The sequence below is a fragment of the Anomalospiza imberbis genome, chromosome 1 (assembly GCF_031753505.1).
Source record: "Anomalospiza imberbis isolate Cuckoo-Finch-1a 21T00152 chromosome 1, ASM3175350v1, whole genome shotgun sequence".
Taxonomy (NCBI): domain Eukaryota; kingdom Metazoa; phylum Chordata; class Aves; order Passeriformes; family Viduidae; genus Anomalospiza; species Anomalospiza imberbis.
The window spans coordinates 8,825,828-8,848,316 of record NC_089681.1 but is presented as its reverse complement, the minus strand read 5'-3'; the positions used below and the strand labels follow the sequence as shown (position 1 = coordinate 8,848,316).

General features: G+C 40.0%; 1 protein-coding gene across 1 annotated transcript; it reads right to left on the bottom strand.

Moving 5' to 3' along the window:
- Positions 1-358: 358 nt before the first annotated feature.
- Positions 359-22,467, bottom strand: OC90 (otoconin 90). Its single transcript, XM_068177340.1, is given in 18 exon segments — positions 359-950; positions 1,426-1,532; positions 2,557-2,731; positions 4,340-4,429; positions 4,781-4,930; positions 6,810-6,866; positions 7,170-7,220; positions 10,223-10,279; positions 10,633-10,674; positions 12,141-12,269; positions 13,701-13,813; positions 15,907-16,081; positions 16,346-16,405; positions 16,620-16,685; positions 20,437-20,500; positions 20,502-20,533; positions 21,549-21,573; positions 22,357-22,467. Coding segments are annotated over 18 exon segments (1,815 nt in total). The 3' UTR covers positions 359-639.
- Positions 22,468-22,489: the final 22 nt, after the last annotated feature.

The window sequence follows — 22,489 nt, the reverse complement described above, 5'->3', positions numbered from 1 at the left end:
CATGGAAGAGCAATAATGAGTAACAATCTGAGGGCTGTACCAGGCTGGGAAGTTTCCTGCTCATGTCCTTAACTTGGGCCCCAGGGAGGGAAGAGGCTTCCTGAAGAGGGGAGTCTGTCCAGCATTTTGGACCTTCTGTTGCCTTTAGGAGGGAGTCACACACAGCTATAGACAGGAATGAAAAAAGGAACTTTCATGTAATTACTTTAGCTTTGCTTCTGGGTGTTTCCTGCTAAGCTCAGTAAAGGAAAAATGTCTGCAGAGGGAGTTGGAGTAGTTGCAGGTTGGTTTAATTAAAAACCTGGAATACTTGGCCACCATCAGCAAGATCCAATCTGAATGAAGTGCACAGTTAACAAAAGTCAGTCTGATCATAACAGTTTTTACATTAAAAAATCAAGTGAAATTATATAGAGCACTGTCACATAATTATTTAAGGTAATCTCTGACCTAGATAGATGGTCCATAGTGCTGACCTCCCCACAGTAAGGAGTTCATGCAGCCTAACACCTAATCCTAGTCTATGATTATGTCATTTGTGTGCTGGAGAGTGTGAGGCAGCGTGTAGAGGATAAGGAGAGCAGGTACTCAGTGCCTGACTGCTGTCCTGCCCCTTCCCAAGCCCGCGGAGGTGGGTGGTTATCTGCCCTCGTGTCCCACAGTTCTGGAGTTGCCCATGTGATGCTGCGTCCCTCTCTTGGCTCTTCGGAATCCGCTCCGCAGGGCTCCTTCCTCCTCACTGCTCTCCTCGGAGCTGGAACCCCCTGTGCCTGTTTGTGTGCCTGTTGGAGGCCTTCCAGCAGGATCACCTGGGCAGGAGACCTTCTCCTCTCGGCACTCCTGCCCATGGGGAAGTTTCAGGCTCTCGTTGAAGAAGGCAGAAGCCATGCACTCGGCCGCAGCCGTGTCGCAGGCACAGAGGAGCTTCTCACATGTGCTCCAGCCAATGCCTGAAAGAAGTTTCACAATTCATGTTTGAAAGCTGTTAAACTTACTTCACATATCATTTGCCATGGGTAGATGAGCTTTTGAAAATAAAATTTTCAAATCTTCCATGAATTTTAGTCTCCAAAGTCACCATTAATTACCTAAACAAAAACCTGACACCAAGGTGCTGGGCAGTGGAAGGTTCTGCTGGCTTTAGTTGAATTTGTGAATGTAAAGACACAAATAGCTGACTTCTGACCGCAATTTTAAAATGTCTGTAATTTTCTCAGTCTGACCTTGTCACATACACAGCAGTGTAATAACCTTTGTCTCAACTAGGAAAAAAGTTCAAGTTTATAGTAAACATTGCTATTTTTTTGTAAGCTAAATATTTCTGTCTCGGTACTCAGCTCTAGCAGCTCTGTCATAGTGTCATTCAGTCTATCATGTTGATACACTGTCATCAGGATATGAGAATTTCCTCTCACACAAGCTTACATTTTGGTGTGTGATCAAAACATACAACTTCAGATCTCAAATTTCTTTCTGCATGACATCCAAGTTTCTTAACTTGCTCCATACAGCAGTGATGAGAGAAGCAGCATCTAAAATAAATAGTAGAATGGAAATGGAAATAGAAATGGAAAATACTCTTCCTGAATCGCAGAATGCTCACAATTATTTGTCTGTTTTAATTTCAATGCCCATTAAAACTAAAAAATTTTAGTTTTCATGCCCTGGAATTTTTTTTAATTTGAAGAACAAAAAACAACCCAAACCGTTCCTACTTTCTTCCTATACTTCTTCCTACTTTCGCTTCCCTCTTCCTAGTTTCTTTTGTGTCATGTGTTTAACAGGGTTGTGTTTTAATTTTAAGACACATGATTACAATTGTAATTGACCTAGTTTGCCATGAGAAGTGTTTTCCAGTGTTCAAATCTTGGCTGGAAATCTGAAAACTGCATCATGATACCTAGATCATGCCATCTAATCCAATTTTTGATGTGTGAAAAATTTTGTTGTTTGTGTGTGAGTGCAGGAAAAAGGTGTATGCTCTACTTAGACCTGACGTGCCCCAGCTGTTATGAACTTCCCCAGAGGAAGAGATTTTTATCTGTAAATACAATGCTGCCAGAGGCACTTTTATTTGTGGAATTCTCTGCATTGCCCCTCATTGTCAGCCATGCTGGCTCTTGGCCAAAAGAGCTGACAGAAACTCTGACAGAACTTTGCTCCAGCTCTGTTCCCTTCTGGAGGACAGTGTGCCCTGGGTGGATGTTAATTCTTCTCTTCATAAGTCACTTTCCAAGCCACCTCTTAGCCAAGTGACCCTTATCCTCATTCCTTTGATGTACTCCTCCTTCTGCTCTGCTTACCTCCCATCATTCTCCTTTCTTATTTGGAGTTAGTAAGTCCTCTCCAAAATATTGACACAACGATAGAATGTGGTTTAGTCACATTAGAATATTTTGTGGTTTATGTATTTAAGTGGATTTTTTTTTCCCCAGAATGTGACTTGACTACTGCTACATAGCTATAGAATGCCCAGAAAATGATGTTCTGATCTTCTTGGTCCATGGGCACAACAGTAACACCCACAGTTAACGTCACATGCAGAGAATCCCACACCTGTCCAGTGCATCAGTGGGATCACCGCTTCCCTCTTGGCCACAATAGCAGCCATAAGACTCAAATTCCTCTGGGCATCGCTCAGTTAAGCAGAACAGCATTTCTCCAAGCTGGGGCAGCTCCCTCTCCACTCTTCCACGTCCTCTCTCTTGCAGAAAGGTCAGTCGCTCGCACACTACAAAGCAAAGTTGTTATTTGACACATCATGTTTTCACTGGCTGAGGGCTCTCTCCTGAAGATAGAAGTGTTTCCAGAGCTATCAGAAACTTTGAAGGACAACATTTTACCACCTCTAAATTACTGCTTCAGTCCATGAATTATGGCTCTTAGAGTACTGCTGACTGAGCAAGACGGCAAAAGGGCAAGGCAATTTAAAGGGGAGAGAGATTCCTGTGAAGATAGAGCATACAAGTCAAATTGGACTGCAATGAGAATACTTAGCAGTCCTTTGTAATCTTTCAAAGGTAAATTTTTCTTTTGGAATATTCAAACTCAGCTGAGTATTCAGTGGTTTCTGTCTTGGTGATTTGGAAAATACAGTCCTACCCTCTTTTGCTTCCACGGTTATAGTTGGGCAATGACCATGTTTTGCTGAAGGAAACTGTTTTGTTTTGTTTTTTTTTTTTTTTGTTCTCATTTGAAATATAGTCCAATTTGAGCTGTAGTGCGCCTAGACCAAATGCAGGAGTGATCTGTTGTAATGGCTATTGTTCTGCTGAGGTTTTGGCATCACCAAATCCCCATCCTAATATCTCTGTAGCTCCCTCTACTCAGGAAGAACTGGTATTATGGGAATTATTCATAAGATTTGAAAGAACACAGTGTTCCATATCAGGAAAAAGACATCAAAGGGGCCTGTTCTGGGACTTTGCTGGGGAAAGGATGTAAGAGGCTGATGGTTGGATTGCAGGAGGAGGAGGGAGGGAGGGTTTCTGCTCCCTCTGCATCCTCCTTTCTCCCACAAGTAATCCCATCTTCCCCTCTGAAGCTCTAGACTGATTCCCTGCTCCTGTCAGGGACAATTCTGGATTACTGTTTCCAACAGGAAATACTGCCCATGTGCCTTCTTGGGTCTTGACTCATTCATGTTAATTCCCAGAATAAACCACAGGTTCAGGGAATTGATCTGCACTCTAAAAGCTGGTATTTTAAAATTGTATTTTAAAATTGTATTTTCCAATTTGGTGAAAGGTGGGGTTGAGTCTTCTGCTCTTTTCCAGTTCCAGGGCTGCTTCTCTCCATTGGGAAGCCTAAAAAGATGGATGAGACAGTGCTTGAGTGTGGATTTATAGCCATGACAGGTCTGAAATATCTTAGGATCTCTGGGATCCCTGAGCAGGAATTGGAACAGAATCAGAAATGGTGAGAAAAAGTCTGACTGGCAAGACTGTGGCAAAAGGTGAGAATAAAGAGCAGGAAAATTCCTATTGCTACTTCTTATAAAACAAAGTAATCTAAAGGTGTGATTAAATTACTTTCAACAAAAAAAAGCAGGGAGAAACATTCCCTGAGCTCATTTTAGATACTGCACTATATGAAAAAATTGTCCTTACAAGCTAATGATTAGTAGTTTAAGTGTTACTGACAGCATATTGGCAGAAGCGGTTAAAGTGATGGAAGCTTTTGCAGAGTTCTTCACCTCCTGTTCTAAATACCAATACATGTGTGCTTATCTAACTGGTTTAAAATAACTAAAATATTTATATGTAATACATACCTGCGTTTAATACAGAGGTTGCTGAATATTTCATCAGATGTAATGGGGAAAAACCTCTTTATTTACCTTTTCCTGCAGGTCCTCTCTCAGACAGTCCCAGGTCCAGAGCTATTCCAGAGGAAGCTGTGCTCAGGCCACCCTTTGCAGGGCTTGTCTCTGGAGAAGACAAATGCATAGATTAGACTTGTGAAGGTAGAATAACTCTTATTTCAGGAGTGTGTCCAAAAGTGCATATTCTAAACTATTATCAACTGCAGTCTTCTAAAATTCGCTAATTCTTAGTGGGAGGCTGTTTATTAGTGGTTAGTGAAGCTTTCCTGGTCAGGTGGCAGTGAGCTGCCCTTTCCAGGGCAATCAGTGCTATTCATCCTGTACTGTATGTAACCTCCAGATTTAAGTAACAAAATAGTTTAATTCTACATATCCATGAAAAATGTTGACTTCTCCTGTAAACAGGAATAGGGGAGTGCTCTAAATTAGAAAAGGTATAATTAATTTTTCACTTGCCTTTTCCTTTTGTCCTTGCAGGTGTGCCTGCAGGACTCTTGTTAGTGGGGACAGTTTTGACTTGCATTGAGTTACTGTCTCCTGGGAATGAGGCTGGGGAGGTGGTTATCTCTTCCACTGAGACCAAAGCTTTCATAAATCCATCTTCTTCTAAATAAGCAGAAAAAAGAAAGCAGAAGAAGAAATAGAAAATAAACAGCAAGATTTTAATTTTAGATAGCTGGTGAGAGTAATATCCTCAGGCAGAACAAGTGTGAATTGATGGTCATAGAGAAGGAGTATCTCAGAGGAAAATTGGAAAAGCAGAGTATCCACACTGGTCATTTATACACATCTCTTGCCTTTCAGAAGAAAGGACTGTAGTTAATTATGATCAATTTAAATTTAACTGCTGATTTTTTTTTTAATTATCTATGTACTGAGACAAAGAGCTTTGCCAGGTGCTGAAAATCATGTTGTTTGCTGCTTAGTCAGCAGTACTGAGAGATAAAGTACAGGTGAGATGTCATTTCCTGAGTAAATTTCTTTAAAGTGTCTGTTCACCTGCCGTTTCTAAAACTGAGAGTAACATCTGTGAAAGGAAGAAATTATTTGACTGATGCAGAGCTGGGTGACTGAAGGGTTTAATTGGTTGTAAGCACAAGGAAATATTGAGGGGAAAATAAGTTGGAAAAGAATTGTTTTCAGGAGATTCTTTATCCTAAAATTAGTTGGGTATTTGTTTTTAGATTATCTGACACTTTATTGTTGATCAGGAATGCTTTGTTGAATTTGGAGGTACTTAAAATATTATTCTTACATTTAAACCTTTTTTTATATAAACTAATTTGTAAATGAAAACACTGTTATCAGATGGTTTCTTTTTTTTTTTTCTAAATGTCAATGAGAACAATGTGGCATTTCACAAAATAAATACTTTAAAAATACTAATGGGCATGTATTTTCATATTTTTAAAGCTTTCCTTTTGATTTCTTTGGCTGAATTTATTGATTGGACTAAACTCAAACTCATTAAGCTTGTCCCTGTGATGTTCTGGTTTTAGTATGTGTTGAAAATAACCTGTCATAGGATGAGAGAATAGATTAAAATAAAGTACTGCTAAGAACACAGCAGGGCCCATGAAAGGTGGCAGAAAGGGATCAATAGTCACACACTGGTTTTGATAGCTCAGCAAGGTGCACATTTTATGCCACTTTGTTTGGCAGTGGAATGTTGAAATGAAAGTGATTCCTGCTGGATGTAGAAAATAAAACCAGAGTTTGGGAAATTCTACACTAAGCTAAGAATAGATATCACATATAATCCCCTGGGAGCCCTGCAGACCTGAAACACAATACACAGATTTTCTGATACATTCAAGTTAACATAGGAGAGCATTTAGTGATTTTGACCAGTGCTTAGTACAGCAATGCCGAATTAATTGGGGTGGGAGACAAGGATATTGTTCAGACAGTGTAATCAGAGTCAAAAAATGACTGCTTTCCACTCTCCATATGCAGTTTTCTCTGACATTTTTCTGGTGGATTTCAGCCTGCCTGGATAATCCTTTATACACAAAAGGGGCCAGAGGAAACTTCCAGATCTACCAAGGTGCTCCATTTTCAGCTCTACCTACTGGTGAGGCTGTGCTCAAAGCATGGACACCTGCAAAAACTGGAACAAGTTTTAGACTGGGAGAGAGTTCCATGGAATTATCTATAATAAAGAAGGAGGCAAAATCAAAATAAACCCTTCTGGCAGCAGATGCTGTGAATGTAATTTACAGAAACAACCATTATATCATTAAACCTTATGTGAAGAGGCTTTCAGAAATACTTGGATGAGGAGTGCAAATGAGTGGCTGGAGGCAAGGAACAGCTAATGCTTCTCAGCCAGGTTTTATTGTTTGTGTATCTGCTATCTGGCCCTGATCTAAATTTGATTCTCTGGCAGCCCTGTTGCTACCATGCACAGAGTTTTAACTGTGATGGTTTTAGATGAAGAATTGCTATGTCAGTCAAAGAAAGAGGAAAACTGAGGGTCACTGACCTTTTATTGAGAGGATGGGGGGAGCAGGAGCTGTGCCTCTGTGGTCCCCTGAGGTACCTGTACAAAAAACAGAGGCATCATGGTAGTGACCTGCCAGCTGAATTTCTGCCATGCATTTCTGAAATTACTTTGACTGAAAGCATTATAAAGCCTAACCAAAGAGCCTGGATTTATAAAGATGGTAATTAGGAGAAGCAAAGTGTTTTGCAGAAGGATGTGCAAGTCAGCAGGAGAAATATTATCCAGAAATCCTGTGCTGAAGATTTTTGACTGTGACACCACAGAGCTTCATAAATGAAAATCCATCTTCACCTGTAGTCAAGAGTGCCAAATTTGTCAACAAAGTTTAATGACTCTTACCTCTGGCTTTGGAAGTTGCCAAGACTGTGTCACGGGGCTCAAAAGAAACCACTGTTGAAAACAGAAAATATAAACTCAGGAAACACACTGCCAGCACAGTTATGAGCAGTCAGGTTGCTGAGAAGAGCTTTTTCTGAAAACAGGAAGATACAGACATATCATGGATAGACATTTACCTGTTTATCTCAGTGGTGTATTGATGGCCACAGACAAAGGGATACTCATAACTTAATCTCATTGCATGCAAATAGTGTACATAGCACTAACACAGGATTCTAGGATTCTATGAAAGAAGTGTAAATATGAATGAATTGGGAAATTCAATATTAAGTCTATTTGACAGACAAATAGACTAAACAGGATTAGGTCTGGCATCCTAGTCTTGTGCACAAAAGGACGCTGCATTCCTTGTGAACACCTTGTGTTTGCCTGCACTGAGAGTCAGGTATGGATGGGCAGCCATAAGTCCAAATATCTCCCTGACCTCTAACTTGTTTACCTGATAAAATGATTTTCATTTGTCAGCTGCCTTTTGATAAATTATAAAAATAGCTATCAAATGATCTAAAAAATCATCTCCACATTTTTTTCTGTGTTGTTAGGATATTGTGATGTGAAGAATAACTATTTTGACTTTGAAGGAGTTTCTCAATGATACTTAGCTTTGGTTTAATGAAGCTTCCACAGTAGTCAATGTTGAAGATTCTTTGGGCTTAAACAGGAAGACAACTGGTTAAATAGCAAGTGGTTCTCCAAATGTTTCCTTTAAAGACTGATTAGCAATATTATCTGTATTGTTTTCAGCTTTCTAAAATTCCTAATACAGGTTTTTGTTCATTGGTATGCTTGAAATCTTATGATGGACTGTGCCTCAATAGGGAGCAGGAGTAGTTGTTTTTTCAGGAAGTGAAACATTGCTACTGAAGTGCAAATACAGGTGCTCTCATTCCTTCAGGAGTTCTGTTTTCTATTACAAAGTGTCCCAGAAGCAGATAGAAAAACATGAACCAATACTGGAGCTGCTGCTAGGCGAGAATGAAAAATATTGTAAAAAGTACTTTGATAATACAGGAGAGATATGAAGGAACAGCCAGCACTTACATTCAGCATAAAGCCTCTTCAGGTACCTACACTTGTGCATGTGCTGCTATTTAAAAATATAAAAAACAAATAAACCCACAAACTTTTAAATGTCAGAAACCTTGTTTTTTAAAAAGAAAAATAATTTCCATGTGGTTTTCATTATTCCAGATTCATACTTAGGGCAATGGCACACACAGAGGAGCACACTAAAGCTTGAAATCAGCTTCTTAGGTTCTCAAAAAAATCCAGTTTTCCACCTCTCCCCATGCAAGCTGGTCTAGTGGAAAGTGTCCCTGCCCACAGCAGGGGCTTTGGAATGAGATGATCTTTAAGGGCCTTTCCAACACAAACCACTCTGTGATTTTCTGGATTAAGCAGTGGCCTGGTTGCACATATCCAGTGCAGGTTGCTTGTGTGCTTGGCAGAGATGGGGTCTGTGAACAGAGAATCACAGAATCATCAAGATAGGAAGAGACCTTCAGATCACCCAACCCAGCTGTCAGCCCAGCCCTGCCCCTGTAACCCCTAAACCACCAAACCACATTGCCCAGTGCCAGATCCAGATGCCTCTTAAACACCTCCAGGGGTGGTGACTCCACCACCTCCCTGGGCAGTCTATTCCAATATCTGAGCACCTGAACAGTGAAAAAATTCTTACTAATAGCTAATCTGACTCTCCCCTGTCCCATCTTAAGGACATTTCCTCGGATTGTTTTCCTGCAGGCACAGTAGAAGAGACCAGCACCCACCTCACCACACCCTCCTGTCAGGTGGCTGTAGAGAGCAATGAGGTCCTCCTGAGCCAGCTCTTCTCAAGACTAAACAAACCCATCTGCTTCAGCCACTCCTCATAAGAAATGTTCTCTTGTCCTCTCATGAGCCTTGTTGCCCTTCTCTGGACACACTGCAGCACCTCAATGTCCTTTTTAAAGTGAGGAGCCCAGAACTGAGCACAGCACTCGAGGTGCAGCCTCATGATGCTGAGGGGTGATCACTGCCCTGGTCCTGCTGGTCACACTATTGCTGACACAGGCCAAGATGCCATTTGCCTTCTGGGCCACCTGGGCTCCTATTGAGGCAGCTGTGGATCAGCACCCCCAGTCCATTTTCCAAACAGCTCTGATGCCTCTTCTCCCTTAACAGCAGTGTGACTTTGCTTGTGATGGAGCCACAAAATGAGTGCAGCAGCTAAAGTGGGTAAGAGTCCAAGACTGGCCTCCCTCTCTACTTCAAATCTTGGCCCCTGTCTTACAAGGTGTCCCCTTCCAGAGCTACCAAGGGCTTTGGGTGCTTCAGTCCCTGGCCTCTCGTGTGGCAGTGCTCACCAGGCAGGCAAGAGGAGAACAGATTCTCACACTGCAGCTGTGAGGTTTTGCAAGTACCCTCTCCTCATAAGACAACCTCTGATTGTAGCAAAAGGAAAAAGAAGACTTCCATGAGAACCACTTGGCCTTGTGGTTTAGAGACTCACCAAGGAGGCTCCAGAGTGAGGAGGTGTCAGCCTGGATCTCTGTGCTACAATTAAATAAAACACCAAACTGGTGGCTTGTTGGCACAAACCATGTTCAGAATTTCCTCGTGCTACTGCTTGATCTTAATTAATTCAGTATCTTTTAAAGACAAGAAATATGCTGTGGGCCCAGTGGTTGGCCCCCACAGAGGGCATCTCTGCCAAACAGCTCACCTGCTCCAACCTGTGTTCCCAGGGAAAAAAGGCTGTTTTGATGAAAACAGGTTTTGTTGTAGAGCATTCTCAGCCCTTGGGAAACTTACTGTAAACACTGGTTAAACACATTATATGTACAAATTGAAAAATTGCACCTTCCGATTCAATCTTGAACTCCATCACCAAAACATTACATCTAGTTTTACATCAGTCCTTTTAGAAGGGCAGGAAGAAAGCAAAAATCTTGTGTTCTCTCAGCTTTTGGGAGCTGAAAGCAGGACTTTTTTCACTCTAAGTTGCAAACCTTCTTCCACAGATGCAGTCACAGCCCATGTTTCATCAGTCCCTTGAAGAACCAGTTCTGCAAAAAAATATATTTTACTCCAGAAATTCATGGCTCAGGGTGCTCCTTAGACTGTATCCTGGAATAACATTATCAGAGTCATCAGAAAGGAACTTATTTCTAAATATTATTGTGATTATAGCAGCAGTATTAAAATATTGCTTTAGTATATATACCCTGCTGGTAAGGAATTCTATTGAACTACATGCAGTATAATAATAAAAAGTAATCCCAAAGAGTTTCAACCTAAGCAAGAGGAACTGGCTGTCAGTCAGCATTCTTTAAATTCCTATTTCTTCAGCTTATTTTTCTGAGTATATGTTGGTCTCAATTTAATATATTCCAGACAAAGAATTACTGAAGTCACCTACCCTCCATGTGTTGTGTTGTCAGCTGTCTCTTGCTGGTTGTTTCTGAAAGAGAAAAGTCTCTCATAAAGTGTGAGAAGGGGATTTTTTCACTGTTTGATCTGACTAGCTCTAATCAGGAGTGCATTGAATGTATTCCTAGTAAAGATTTCGTCAAATACATGCCCATTTCACTCCAATTTTTCTCTGTAATAAAGAACCTACCAAAATACTTTTTCTATGGATTCATCAGATAGGGCTGTTTTTTGTTTTTTGATTTTTTTTTTCCCGAAGTCAGAACTGGACAGAACAGCTATACAGAAGGATTATAACATGAGTGAACATTAAGTGAAAATGTTTCATTCAAAGTTGCTTTTTTTTTCCATCAAGGAATATAATCAAATACCTAAAATTAGCAGAGGCATCCAGTGAACTAAAATGGAATCTGTCTTTATCAGCAGTGATAAAATCAGCGTGATTTTCCTGTTAGCAAAGAACAATTTCCCCTTCATTTTTACTGTTACCATACTGTATATCAGAGACATCTGATCCCAGTGAAAGATTACTGTCTTAAAAAAAGACAACGACCTGGTTTTGATTCAAACCTTCCTGGGGCATTTTCTTCTCCCTTGATGCATTCAGGAGGGTATGCACACATCCAGGGTGTGATACAGGTGTGTGTGTCTGTCTGTCCTTAGCACTGGAGGCTGTGACTGTGACCCAAAGAATTAGAAAAGCTCATGCTGTTTTTTTCACATCTCCCTCAGCTTGGGGACCCAGAAGTCCTGCCTCTGGCATGCTCTGATTGCAATCCATATGAATGAAGTTTTTAATCCAGGCCTGCTCCCACGGGGCAGGCATTTGGTCTTGCAGGGCTGTAATTTCAGCTACGGAGCACAGATCAGTGTGTGGCCATGGGGATAAACCTCCCCTTCATCCTTAGCAGTGTTTTTTCCTTCCAGAATGGAAACCAAGTAACTGAACAGAGTAAGCCTGCTTTTGCTTTTCCAGTCAGTTTTTGAAAGGTTTAAGGGAAGATTTGGGTTAGCAATATTTTCAGCATTTCCTGCTAGTGACATCATCACAAGTATCACTCATTCATTCCAGGTGGCAGAAGCTTCCTGAAGAAAAAATTGTCTTCACATCTACCTGGAATTTCCCTTTTGCAGTTGTGTTCCTTGCACCCTGTGCACCTCCAGGAAGGGTCTGTCTGCATCTTCTCCTCACACCCCACTCGGTACTGAGAACTGCAAAAAGATCTCTCTCAAGCCTTCTCCTCTTTCCTCATGGTCTCCAGCCCCCTTCCCCATCTCAGAAGCCTCTCCTGGCCCTGCTCCAGGACAGCAATCAGTCTGCCACCACCTTCTCTCCTGGTATTCACCCAAGTAGCAGTAAATGGACAGGACACATGAAACAGTGACTAGATTTATGGCAGGAAAGCACCCAGCTCCTGCTTCATTCTCGTTGGATGACATTTGATGCCAGCAGAAAATCTGGCAGGAGGGAGCACTCGGTCAGATCCCTATTATTACCTGTAACTGGAGACGGGCAGGAGGAGACATCCAGCCCACTCAAGGAGGAGTTGATCTGTGCCTTCACAAAGCATTCAATGGCATCTTTGTCACAGGTGCAGAGGAACTGTTCACAGGGATCCACAAACTCTGGAAATAAAACAAAAATCCAAACAAGGTGCTATTGAAAAATCTTTTCCATCTTCTACATTTTCCTCCCTGTAAGGTTTGTGTCTGTATTTTGTTAGTCCAAAGCTATTTATACTGTATTTCTCCATGCAAAACATGGACATGTTTCATAGTCCAACTCTTCTTTTAAACCAGTTGATGCAGTCTGGCATGGCTGTCAATAAATTATTGCCTCTTTCATTGTGTCTGCAGAGTATTCAGGACTACAGAGCAAGGCTCTAGTTTTTCCATGGAAAACTTAATCCAGCTGATACTGCATTTAACATTTCACAGCCTTCATTAAAACATTCCTCCTAACTCCACGAAGTCACAATCCACAATCCAAGCCTTTCATGTGAGATGTGATTTGCTCCTTATAAAGAATCAGAGAACCTTAGAGCAGCTTGGATTTGAAGGTGTGTTAAACCTCATGTCATTCCCCCCCCCTGCCATGGGCAGGGACACCTTCCACTAGCACAGGTTGCTCAAAGTCCCATGCAACCTGGCCTTGAACACTTCCAGGGATGAGGCATCTACAACTTCTCTGGACAACTTGTGTCAGTGCCTCACTGCCCTCAAAGTTAAAAATTTCTTCCTAACACAAAGGATATGAAAGAATTTCCCATTAAATACTATTTTCTCTCTTCAAAGTTTCCTTCCTTTCAGAGTATAAAAAAACATTGACTTTTCATAGCTGTCACATTTCTATTTTCTGTTTGTGATGGGGGCTATATAGAAAGAGCATAAAAAGCATTATTAATGATTAAATGTACTTAGACTATTAGAGATTGGCCTAAATAACAAAAGTGGTTTTAATTTGAAACAAGAAATGGAAATTGGATCAGATTGTTGCTTAAATAGGATGTAAAGATATTAGTTTGGAGATTCTGCTCCTCTTTGCTGGTATCCTCAAACCATGTTCTAGCATATAGTCTTTTCTGAGAGCCAATACTTGATGAAAAATTATATTACTTGTTATTAGGCATTAAAGAATCCCACTGCACTCTTGTCAGGCCTGTACCAGCATTGCATGGAATAGCTCCTGTTATAACACACGATCTCTGCCCTCACTGGTGATTGTGCTGTAGCTGAGGAGTGTGTGTGACCTTATGAACAAAAAATTTGATCCCTCAAAGTGCAGAAAAATCAGGCCTTGATGCCTCAGAAGAAGATTGTTTTTCAGGTCACTCCTCAGCATCTGCTGCATTTCTGATGTGTGGAGACATCTCAAGCAATGTTTAGTGGTCTTGCAAAGTAAGGGAAACCCCAGGAAAAGGCTGCCTGTTGGAGGAGCTCTGGGAAGTGGAGGTGGTTTCTGATGAATTTGTTTATGACTTTTGGTAGGTAGACCAGAACAAACTTCTGGTCACAGTGAGGCTCCAGTGTCAAGCTCTTTTGACAGATCAATCTCACCACAAGTCAGGTTTTTAGTAGAGCAGCTGACATCTGCAGAAATCTTGGATGGGTCCCACGTGCAGTCCATCTCCAGTGCTTCCTCGTAGCATTTGCGGTGCTGAAAACAGCATCTTAAAAAGGAAATAACAGAGAGGTCAAACCATTCAGTTTGATCCCCAGACAAAAGAAAGGCCGAGTGCTGCCTTTCCCCGAGTCAGAGGCAGTCAGAAACCTTGTGTTTTCCTGCACCCCTGCTGTTCTGCTAAACTAAAATTGCCTACAGGACCCCTTCAGCTTTGAGTAGGAATAAAAAGTCAACTAAACCAACAAGCTCTTCTTCAATCCTCTCCTCTCTTCAGCTCTTTGTACAGATAAATCATTTACACAACATCTCTGTGCACTGACATCAGCTGTAAATGAAACACCAGTAAAACAGTCATCATTTATCCCAGGTAAAATTGTTACACAGATAAAACAGTCTTGAATTTAGATTCAGATTGAAATACCCTCATTTCAGAGAAATGGACTCAAAAGACAGCTCTGTTATTGAGTTGCATTTGTCCTGGACAAAGCTGAAGACAAGGACAACACAAACATCCAAACCCAGCATCTGCTGCCAGGAAGGCTGACACCTGCTCCTTGCCAGGATCCCTTCTGGGGAGCTCTTCTATGCTACACATGCAGTTTTTCACCTCCTATATTTAGAAAGAATTTCATATTTAGTCACTGACTGTATTAATAAATAATTATCACAATATTTTATTTGTCTTCATAACCAGAGAAGGCATCCAAGGAATGTAGCTAAAAAAAGTGAGGGCAGGTAGCATTCAGCAGAAAGGCCTGATGGCTCCTCTGCACCATCAATTCTGCTGTGCCTTGTTCCAGAGATGAGGCTGAAATCTGTGAGCTCCACCAGGAGTAGGGTTTTGAACACCTAACTGGTGATGTCTCAACACTCTCTTGACTCTACCTGAGGTCTAGTGAGGTGTTAGCATCTAAAAGCTCCTCTAACTGCATAAGAAGTCTAACGCAAACTCTCTGCACTTTTTGTTTGATTAGAGATTCATAATTACATCAACATTTACTGCAACAGTTAATCAAAAAATTCCTTTAGTTTCCCTTTGCAAGCAGGGAAGGGATTGTTTCCCTGTCATTGCAAGACATGGATTGTCTTCTGGGCCTGCTTCTCTTTCACAAAGCCTGTGGAGGCTCCTAATTTAGATATGACAATGAGCTACTCTGGGAAGTGGGAAAATGTCGGTCTTACAGGCACTAGTATTTCCCATGCCTTAAAAACCTGCTGTGAGGCACTGAGTCCTTTTCTATGGAACAGAAATGGCACAGACAAGCCCCAAGATTTGCAAAACTATTTTCTAAGAAATAAAATCAGTGAAAAAAATTGCAACACTGTGAGAACTGGCTCTGGGAGAGACAGGCAAGCCACTGGTTTGGAGGCTCCCTTGAACCAAGAGCACATCTCTGTCAGTGGCAAAGCAACAATCAGTCTCTGCTGCACATGGCAGTAGGAATTGTGCTGATAGGGAAACTTCACCCCAGGGCTGCAAAACAATTTGTAAATACAAACTGCCTGTGTGGGTGATTCTCAAGACAAACCTGCTGATGGATGTTTCTGCAGTTTCTGGGTTTGTGCTGCTCTGCACTAAAATGAAGCTGAGTGAAGCAAAAGCCCAGGTGCTCAGCTCTTGGGTATCAATCCATTGAACTGACTTGAGCTCCCATTTCAGGATGTCATCACAATTGTGCAGAAAACCTTTCACAGAGAAATTCCATGGCTTTTTTCCAGTAGCAGGATTAGATCTCCATTTTCCCAGCCATCCCATGCTGCAGAGTGGATGGATTAATTTCCACCTATCTATAGGCTTAGCCCTTTCTGAGTCGTTGCTGTCTTCACTCAGGGAATTAATACATTACATTGTTGGAAAACCCATTTTCTTGACAGACATGGATGCATCTTGATTCTCTTTGAATTTCCTTTCACATCTCCTGCTGATATAGTTAAACAACTATTTGATTGTCCTGTCCTGAGATTTCTTTTTCTCTCACTAGAGTCAGATGGAGTGGGTCCTACTTACCCCCAAATAAATCTATCTTTTTGTTACTGTTTTTAAATAATTTATACAGATGTTATGCTAGGGATAATCAGAGCATGGGGGCATTTATTGCCAGTCAGGGCATAAAAGGATCTCTCATGGATATGACTTACTCATCAGCTTCATCCACGGGGAGCCCTTCCATCTCAAACCGGCAAGAGCAGCCATAATCTTCGAAATCCCTGGGACAAAACCCAGTAACACACTTCATTTTGTTCACAAAGTTGAAAAGGGCAGGGAAGTTGGTGAAGATGGACTGTAACCAGGTGAAGTGAGAACCCAGGCAGTCTGGAAAGAGAACAGCCATAAAACACCCGGTAAGTGGAGTTGAGGCAGGTGTGAGTGACACACGGGTGATGTTTGTATGAGCACAGAGCCCAAACAAGGCAGTGACATCGGGCAGTGCTTGGCACTCAGCAGTGTTTAGTGTTACAGAGGTCTTTGGGGAGATCTGCATCCACAAAAATCCCGGTTTCGTCTTAGTAAATATATAAAAACAAACCCCACAGGATTTCTATTCAGTGCTAAAGTACAACTGGAACAGGTACATACCAAAAAATAATGCAACACTTTCCACATTTTGAAAGACTCCATTGAAGAGTGTGGCATTGTCTAAATGAAAAAATAAACAAAAAAACAGTGCTTACTTAAAAAAAAAAAAAAATATTTCTTCCCCTACCAGACTTCCCCTAGTCTCACTTCAGTTTTTAAACCATTTTGAGATGAGTTCCTAGCTATTGCTCACACTTCCCTGTGATGCTTCTGGAACACAAGGATTCCCACTGCCATGCAATATTGCAGAAAGTAAGGTTTAAACCTTTCTTACTCAAGATTCTTTCAGGTGTGTTAAGCAGCTCTGGCAGGAATGCTGGCGGCTCCAGTTCTTGGCCACCTACCTCAGCAAATAAATTTGAAAAGAAAAAGGTTTAAATGTAAAAAAAACAAAACAAAACCAAAAAAACAAACCAAAAAAACAAACCAAAAAAAACCACCAAAAAACGAAAAACAAACCCCAAAAGATCACAATAAACCAGCAACATATTTCATTATGACACACTGCAGTTGAATATCTTCTTACACTGGTAATCTGATTTATCAAAGACATGAAGTACTTGCTCAGCATGACCCCCACCCTGAGAAGCCCAGAATTGTACTGGTGTGGACTGGTGTGTACTGGTAATTCACAACCACTTCAGCTCAAAACCCAGTCTCTGTTGAACAGGTATTGCTGCTGAGGATGAGCTAACCCTTGTCTTCCTGATCTCATCTGAACAGTAGCCCTTACTGGGACAAATTAGTAGAATTGTATAAAATTGGTTTAGTGCCCACCTATGTCCCAAATACTCTGTAACCCTGTGCTATAATTGCAACAGGGTTCTATAATGTGAATGTGAAACAGGGTTTCATATAATGTGAAGCAGGGTTATTTGAAGTGATTTGGTTTTTCTGAGTCCATCTTGGCTATTGCCTTATTGCCTCATTGTCTCTCTTCCTATAACTCTATATTTTAAGTTAATTATCTCTTCTTCCTTTTAAAGATGATGTGGTAGATTTGGCATCTTTTCAATACTTCCATTTTTTCTGTTGGCAAAATCCTGACTTAGAATAAAATCTAATATTTGTTCTCTCCCTTTCAAATTTTTAATCTGTTTTTTTTTCCTCTGCATGATTTCAGAAGGCAGTATATTACTTTGGATTTATTTAACCTTGCCTTTAAAAAATTAGTAAGTAAAGGGTATTTCCTGTCTCAAGAATCTATATATTTAAAACTGCCCATAGTATTAAATTCATGGCATAACTTATGTCTCAGAATAACTGGCATTAGGAAAGCTGTCCTTTTTCTCTAAAAAACATCTGGGAAAGAGCTGACAGTTGTCTTGTTCATCTGTTACATTTTCCTGCAATAAATATAGGTGTAAAAGTGTAAAGCAGAGTAGTGGGGTTTTTAGATAGGAGGCTTAACTTTATGTTTAGTAAAGGACTAAGAAAAATAGGATTTTTTTTTTTTTAAGATCATACATAAGTGCTTTCTCAGGATGTCCACAACTTTTGTGATGTGAACAAGATTTTCAGGTAATATTCATATCGTCCCAGCAATTAATTTCTCAAGTTCAGTTGCAGAATATGGAAACAGGATTCAGTGAGTCAGGAAGAGGTGCTTCCTCTTTTGTTATTCTTTTTCCTGAAATTCTTGGTCACAACAAGAAGCTTTTAGATAAACAGTAATACATCAAAAGTGTCCTTCTCTGCAGCAGGACAAGGGGAGCAAATTGCTTTCCACAAACCAGAAAAAGTCTCCCAATAAAGGCTGGTCTTCTCACAGAACTGGAACAAGTCTGTTGAAAGCTTCATTACCATGAGGAATTCAGCTTTAGGCAAAATAATGGCATGCCTTGTAAAAAAACAGCACCGAGTGCTGTATTTGTACACATGCTTGCTAAAGAAAGACTAAACCTTATTTTCTGGCTTAAAGCCTGTATTTCCTCTGCAGTGACAAACATCACCTGGGCCAGGTTCTGTTAAGTGCAACTGGAGCCAGGTTTGACACACTGCACAGCACCATGGCTCAAACCAAGTGTTGATGAAGAGCCATTAGTCATTTGGTCCTTTCAGCAAAATGTTTGGAGAACATGAAAATCCCACAGAGTTGAAATGTGTCGGAGGAGAAAATTGACAAAATCATATTCCAGGGGTACTGGAAGCTATGATTGCTCCACTATCCTTCACTTGCAATTAATTCTTCTGAGCAAGCTGAACTGTGTGCACCCAATTAACACATAAATGTTTGAAGTTCCCCTAGAGAGGAATGTCTGCTCAGCAGTTTGGTAAATCATTGGCCCTTCTAATCCTCTAATTACAAAGGAAAACTTTTCTAATTGTCACCAAGTCAAGATCAATGAACCAATGTTTGCTAACAAGATTGCTGACTTTTGTTTAAATTGGGGGTGGAAGGAACAAGGAGAAAATGCTTTCTGGAGTAATTATTCTCTTTTCCTCTTTTGGTATCATGTATTTGGAACTACTGTCCTATGTCATTCCCTGTAGAGGCAGTGAAGGATTTCACTACAAAAATCAGTCCTTTAAATCTCAGAAGATCCTGGGGTTGCCAACTTGTCTTACCTCTCTCTAAAACCTGTTAAAATATTCAGTACGTTTTGAGGAGACTTGTATGATACATCAGCTCTTGGGCTTTCCCATTGTACACTTTATCCACAGAATTTCTTTTAATGTTCAGTTGCATATAAAATTGTTTCTGGACTGCATCTGTGATTTTCCTACCTGACAACAATTTTCTGAAGTGTTGTATAAAAAACATCACTGCATCTCCAGTTGTCTTTTTCAGCCATGGCTCACTAAAATGTCCTAATACAGGGCATGGATGCACTTCTTATAATCCTTGGGAAGCAAAACCTTTGACTATGCCAGGAAAAGTCAGGGTGCAGCAGACCCAAACTGTTTGATTTGTTCAAGGTAAATCACATTAATTCCTCTCAAAGATGCTATTTCATGCACAGATATTTGCTTCAGTCTCAAAGCAGAGATCAGCAGCATAAATCCCACAGAAATATAAAACAATAATCCTTTCCAAACCTAAATGTGGTAACACTTTAAATATTCATGTTCTGATTGTATTTAGCTCGGGGGAAAGAATCTAAACACTGTTGCACAGCCCTTTAAGATTTGGGGGAATTATTTTTTCAAATGCTTTGTCAGAAAAATGTATGAATGTCCAGATGGTTTTGAGTGCAGTACCAATATAAAAATATATATTTTAAAAATAAATAGATAGTGCAGGTATTTGGGAATTTGCTGTCACTGCAGTGGGAAATGTGAATATTCTCTCTGATTTCTCTCTATATTGTAGGAATCTTAAAGTTCAGCTTCATAATTTTAGCCTATATGTATTGTGTTTGACCTGTTTGGTTTCTGAATTGCAATGCAAGCAACCCCTCAGAAGAGAAGCAACTGGTGAAGTTGATGAAGGTGCAGAATTTTTCTAGGCTGAGGTCCTGAGTGTTCTCTTCCCTTTAGAAATGGATTGATCAGAAATGGTGATACACCTTCTAAGGGTTCTTCTCTTCACTTGCACATCATAACTCTTACTGACATCCCTACAAAGAGCAGAGACTGCAGAAATTTGAGATGTTTGCTCATCCCTGACTCAGGGAAGTTCATTCACTCATGACAATAAAATCTGAAAAGTTATATGAAGTAAAAGCTATTCATACTAAATCCAAAAGAGGAGCTTTAGGTGGACATGGGTTATATTTCAGGATGTACTGAACGTTTGGGAGAATTAAGACAATACAAATGCATTTAATGAGTAGAATCCCTTTATATGAAACTTACAAATTTGGAGTCTTCATGGCTTAAATAATGACAAAGTGCTAGCAAAAAGAAGTTGCAAATTTTTTTTGTTGTATTTTTAACCCCACTACATATTTTGTTGCTTCACTACAAGTCCTGAGAAAAATATTTAATGAGTACTTCATAAAGAAATGTCTCCAAGTGCATTTGGGTGTTGAACACCAAAATTTGAGCAGAGAGAAGGTGTGTTTCTAAGTGATTGTTTCCAAATGCTCATACTTAAAATAGTATTTTGACATAATGTCAAATAATCATAAAAATACATTGCCACTTACCAGTGTACACCACCATGGACAAAGACACCAGCAGAATTACAATCATTTTTTGTTTAATCCAGAGACAAGAAAAAAGTTACACAGCAGACTGGTGTGCCTGGTGAGTTAAGTAAAATATTAGACAGAATGTTATCTCTTCAATCTGGGAGTGGGAAGACACCATCTTGGGAAATCATTCTTTTGTAGCCTGGATATATTTCTGCTTGATAAAATTCAGTTTTTACCCTTATCACAGTAAATGCACATATTACAGGAATGATGAGCCTTATATATCCTTATTTTACCAATGTTGTCTAAAAGTCTGACTAACAATATTTATTTTGGTATTGCTTTGAGTCAACAGACTATGAAGCTGCCATTTAGCAATAAAATGGCACACTTGCAGTTTCTTTTGTTTTGCAAATAGTTTTCACATCTTCCTTCATCTCATAAAATGTTCAAATAATTCTTATGTTTAAATGAAGAAATTGTGAAAACTGTGTAAATGAAGTCATTCTGTTGTTACATCTATATAATTCAGTTTATCCACAATCCATTATATTTGTTTCATATCACAAAAATTTGTTCTCAAACATTTATTCTAATCTGTACTGTAATCTAATATATCCTAATATTTCCTAATGAGAAATATGATGTTATTTGGAGAATATATATTTCAAGAAACGGGTGTAAAATATTAATCTAAATGTGTTGCACTAGTATTCATTACATGGAAGATGATAGATTGTTTTTTAGCTACAGTCACAAATTACTTTAAATTTAGAACAAGTAAGTCAGGCATAGAGTTTTTAAAAGCCAAATAAATGAACATATATATATGTATATACATATATATATATACACACATATATATATATGTATCTGTTTTCAAATATGTACCTGCTGATTATTATCTGCTTTTCTGAACTCAAATATGGGATTAATTTCTATTAGAAAATATTGTAATATTTCATCAGGAAGTGAGATTATAAATCTAACAGCTGTAAATATTTATATTCTATTTTCCCAAATATCTTGCCTATATTTTTGTCTATTACTCCTAAGTCACAAATAGCTTATTCTACATTGTTTTCTTGCTTCCCTTATTACAGAGAACATCCAGAAAGACTTACCTTGAGGGATATTATCCCAAAGCAGCTGGATGGAAGACAAATGAATATCAGCAAAGCCAGTACTAACTTATTTATACCCACTTGGATATAGACCTCACCCATGTGATCACTTCCTTTATCAAACCCACTTCAACATTTATTAATTAATTCTTCCATGAGATTCCTTGGAGTCATTATGCCCACAGTGTATCTGGTAATATGGCTCCAGCCATGTAAAGGATCTATACTGAGAAGTCTGTTCTGCAGGTGCCTTCACCATATAATAACTTTTCCTAATACTCTTGTTGTAATTAAATAACAGTCATCCCATTGTTATTAATCCCTCACAAAATCTCTTGGGCATGTGAATGTGGCTTTAATAGCTTAGCAAGAGGTAGTGTTAGGTGATGAAAGACGAGAGAGAGTTTACACAGCTTTAAACACTGGCATTCCTCAGGGTTGGGAAGTCTTCTTTAATCTATCGACAGTGGCTCTGATCCAAGGCTGAGTGAAATGCAGGAGAAGGTTGATTCAGTGAGCTTTGGGCAGGCTGCTTTTCATCAGGAAGGTGTGCTTTCTGCCAGGACCAGACACAGCTACCCTTCAAAGAGTCCATCAACAGAGACAAACTGTCCACTGAATTGTAGCATGGAGAAGTGAGAAGGCTGACAAATTGGGAATTGTAAAAATACTTACATGAGCAAAAGGCCCTTTGACTCTGTGACCTACAAGGTTTTCAGGAAGGCCTTCATGGTCACCTTTAATATCTTCATGGAGAAGCTGGTGCTATCTGAGCTGGATGTGCCTGGGGAGGTGCTTGAAAACTGACTGGTGGGGCCCCAAGGGCGGTGGCCTGTGGCACAAAGTCTATTTGGAAGTCAGTGCCTGGTGGTGCATTCCAGCAGTCAGTGCTGGATCCAGCCCTGCTTAGCATCTCCATGAATGACCTGGATGATGGGGAA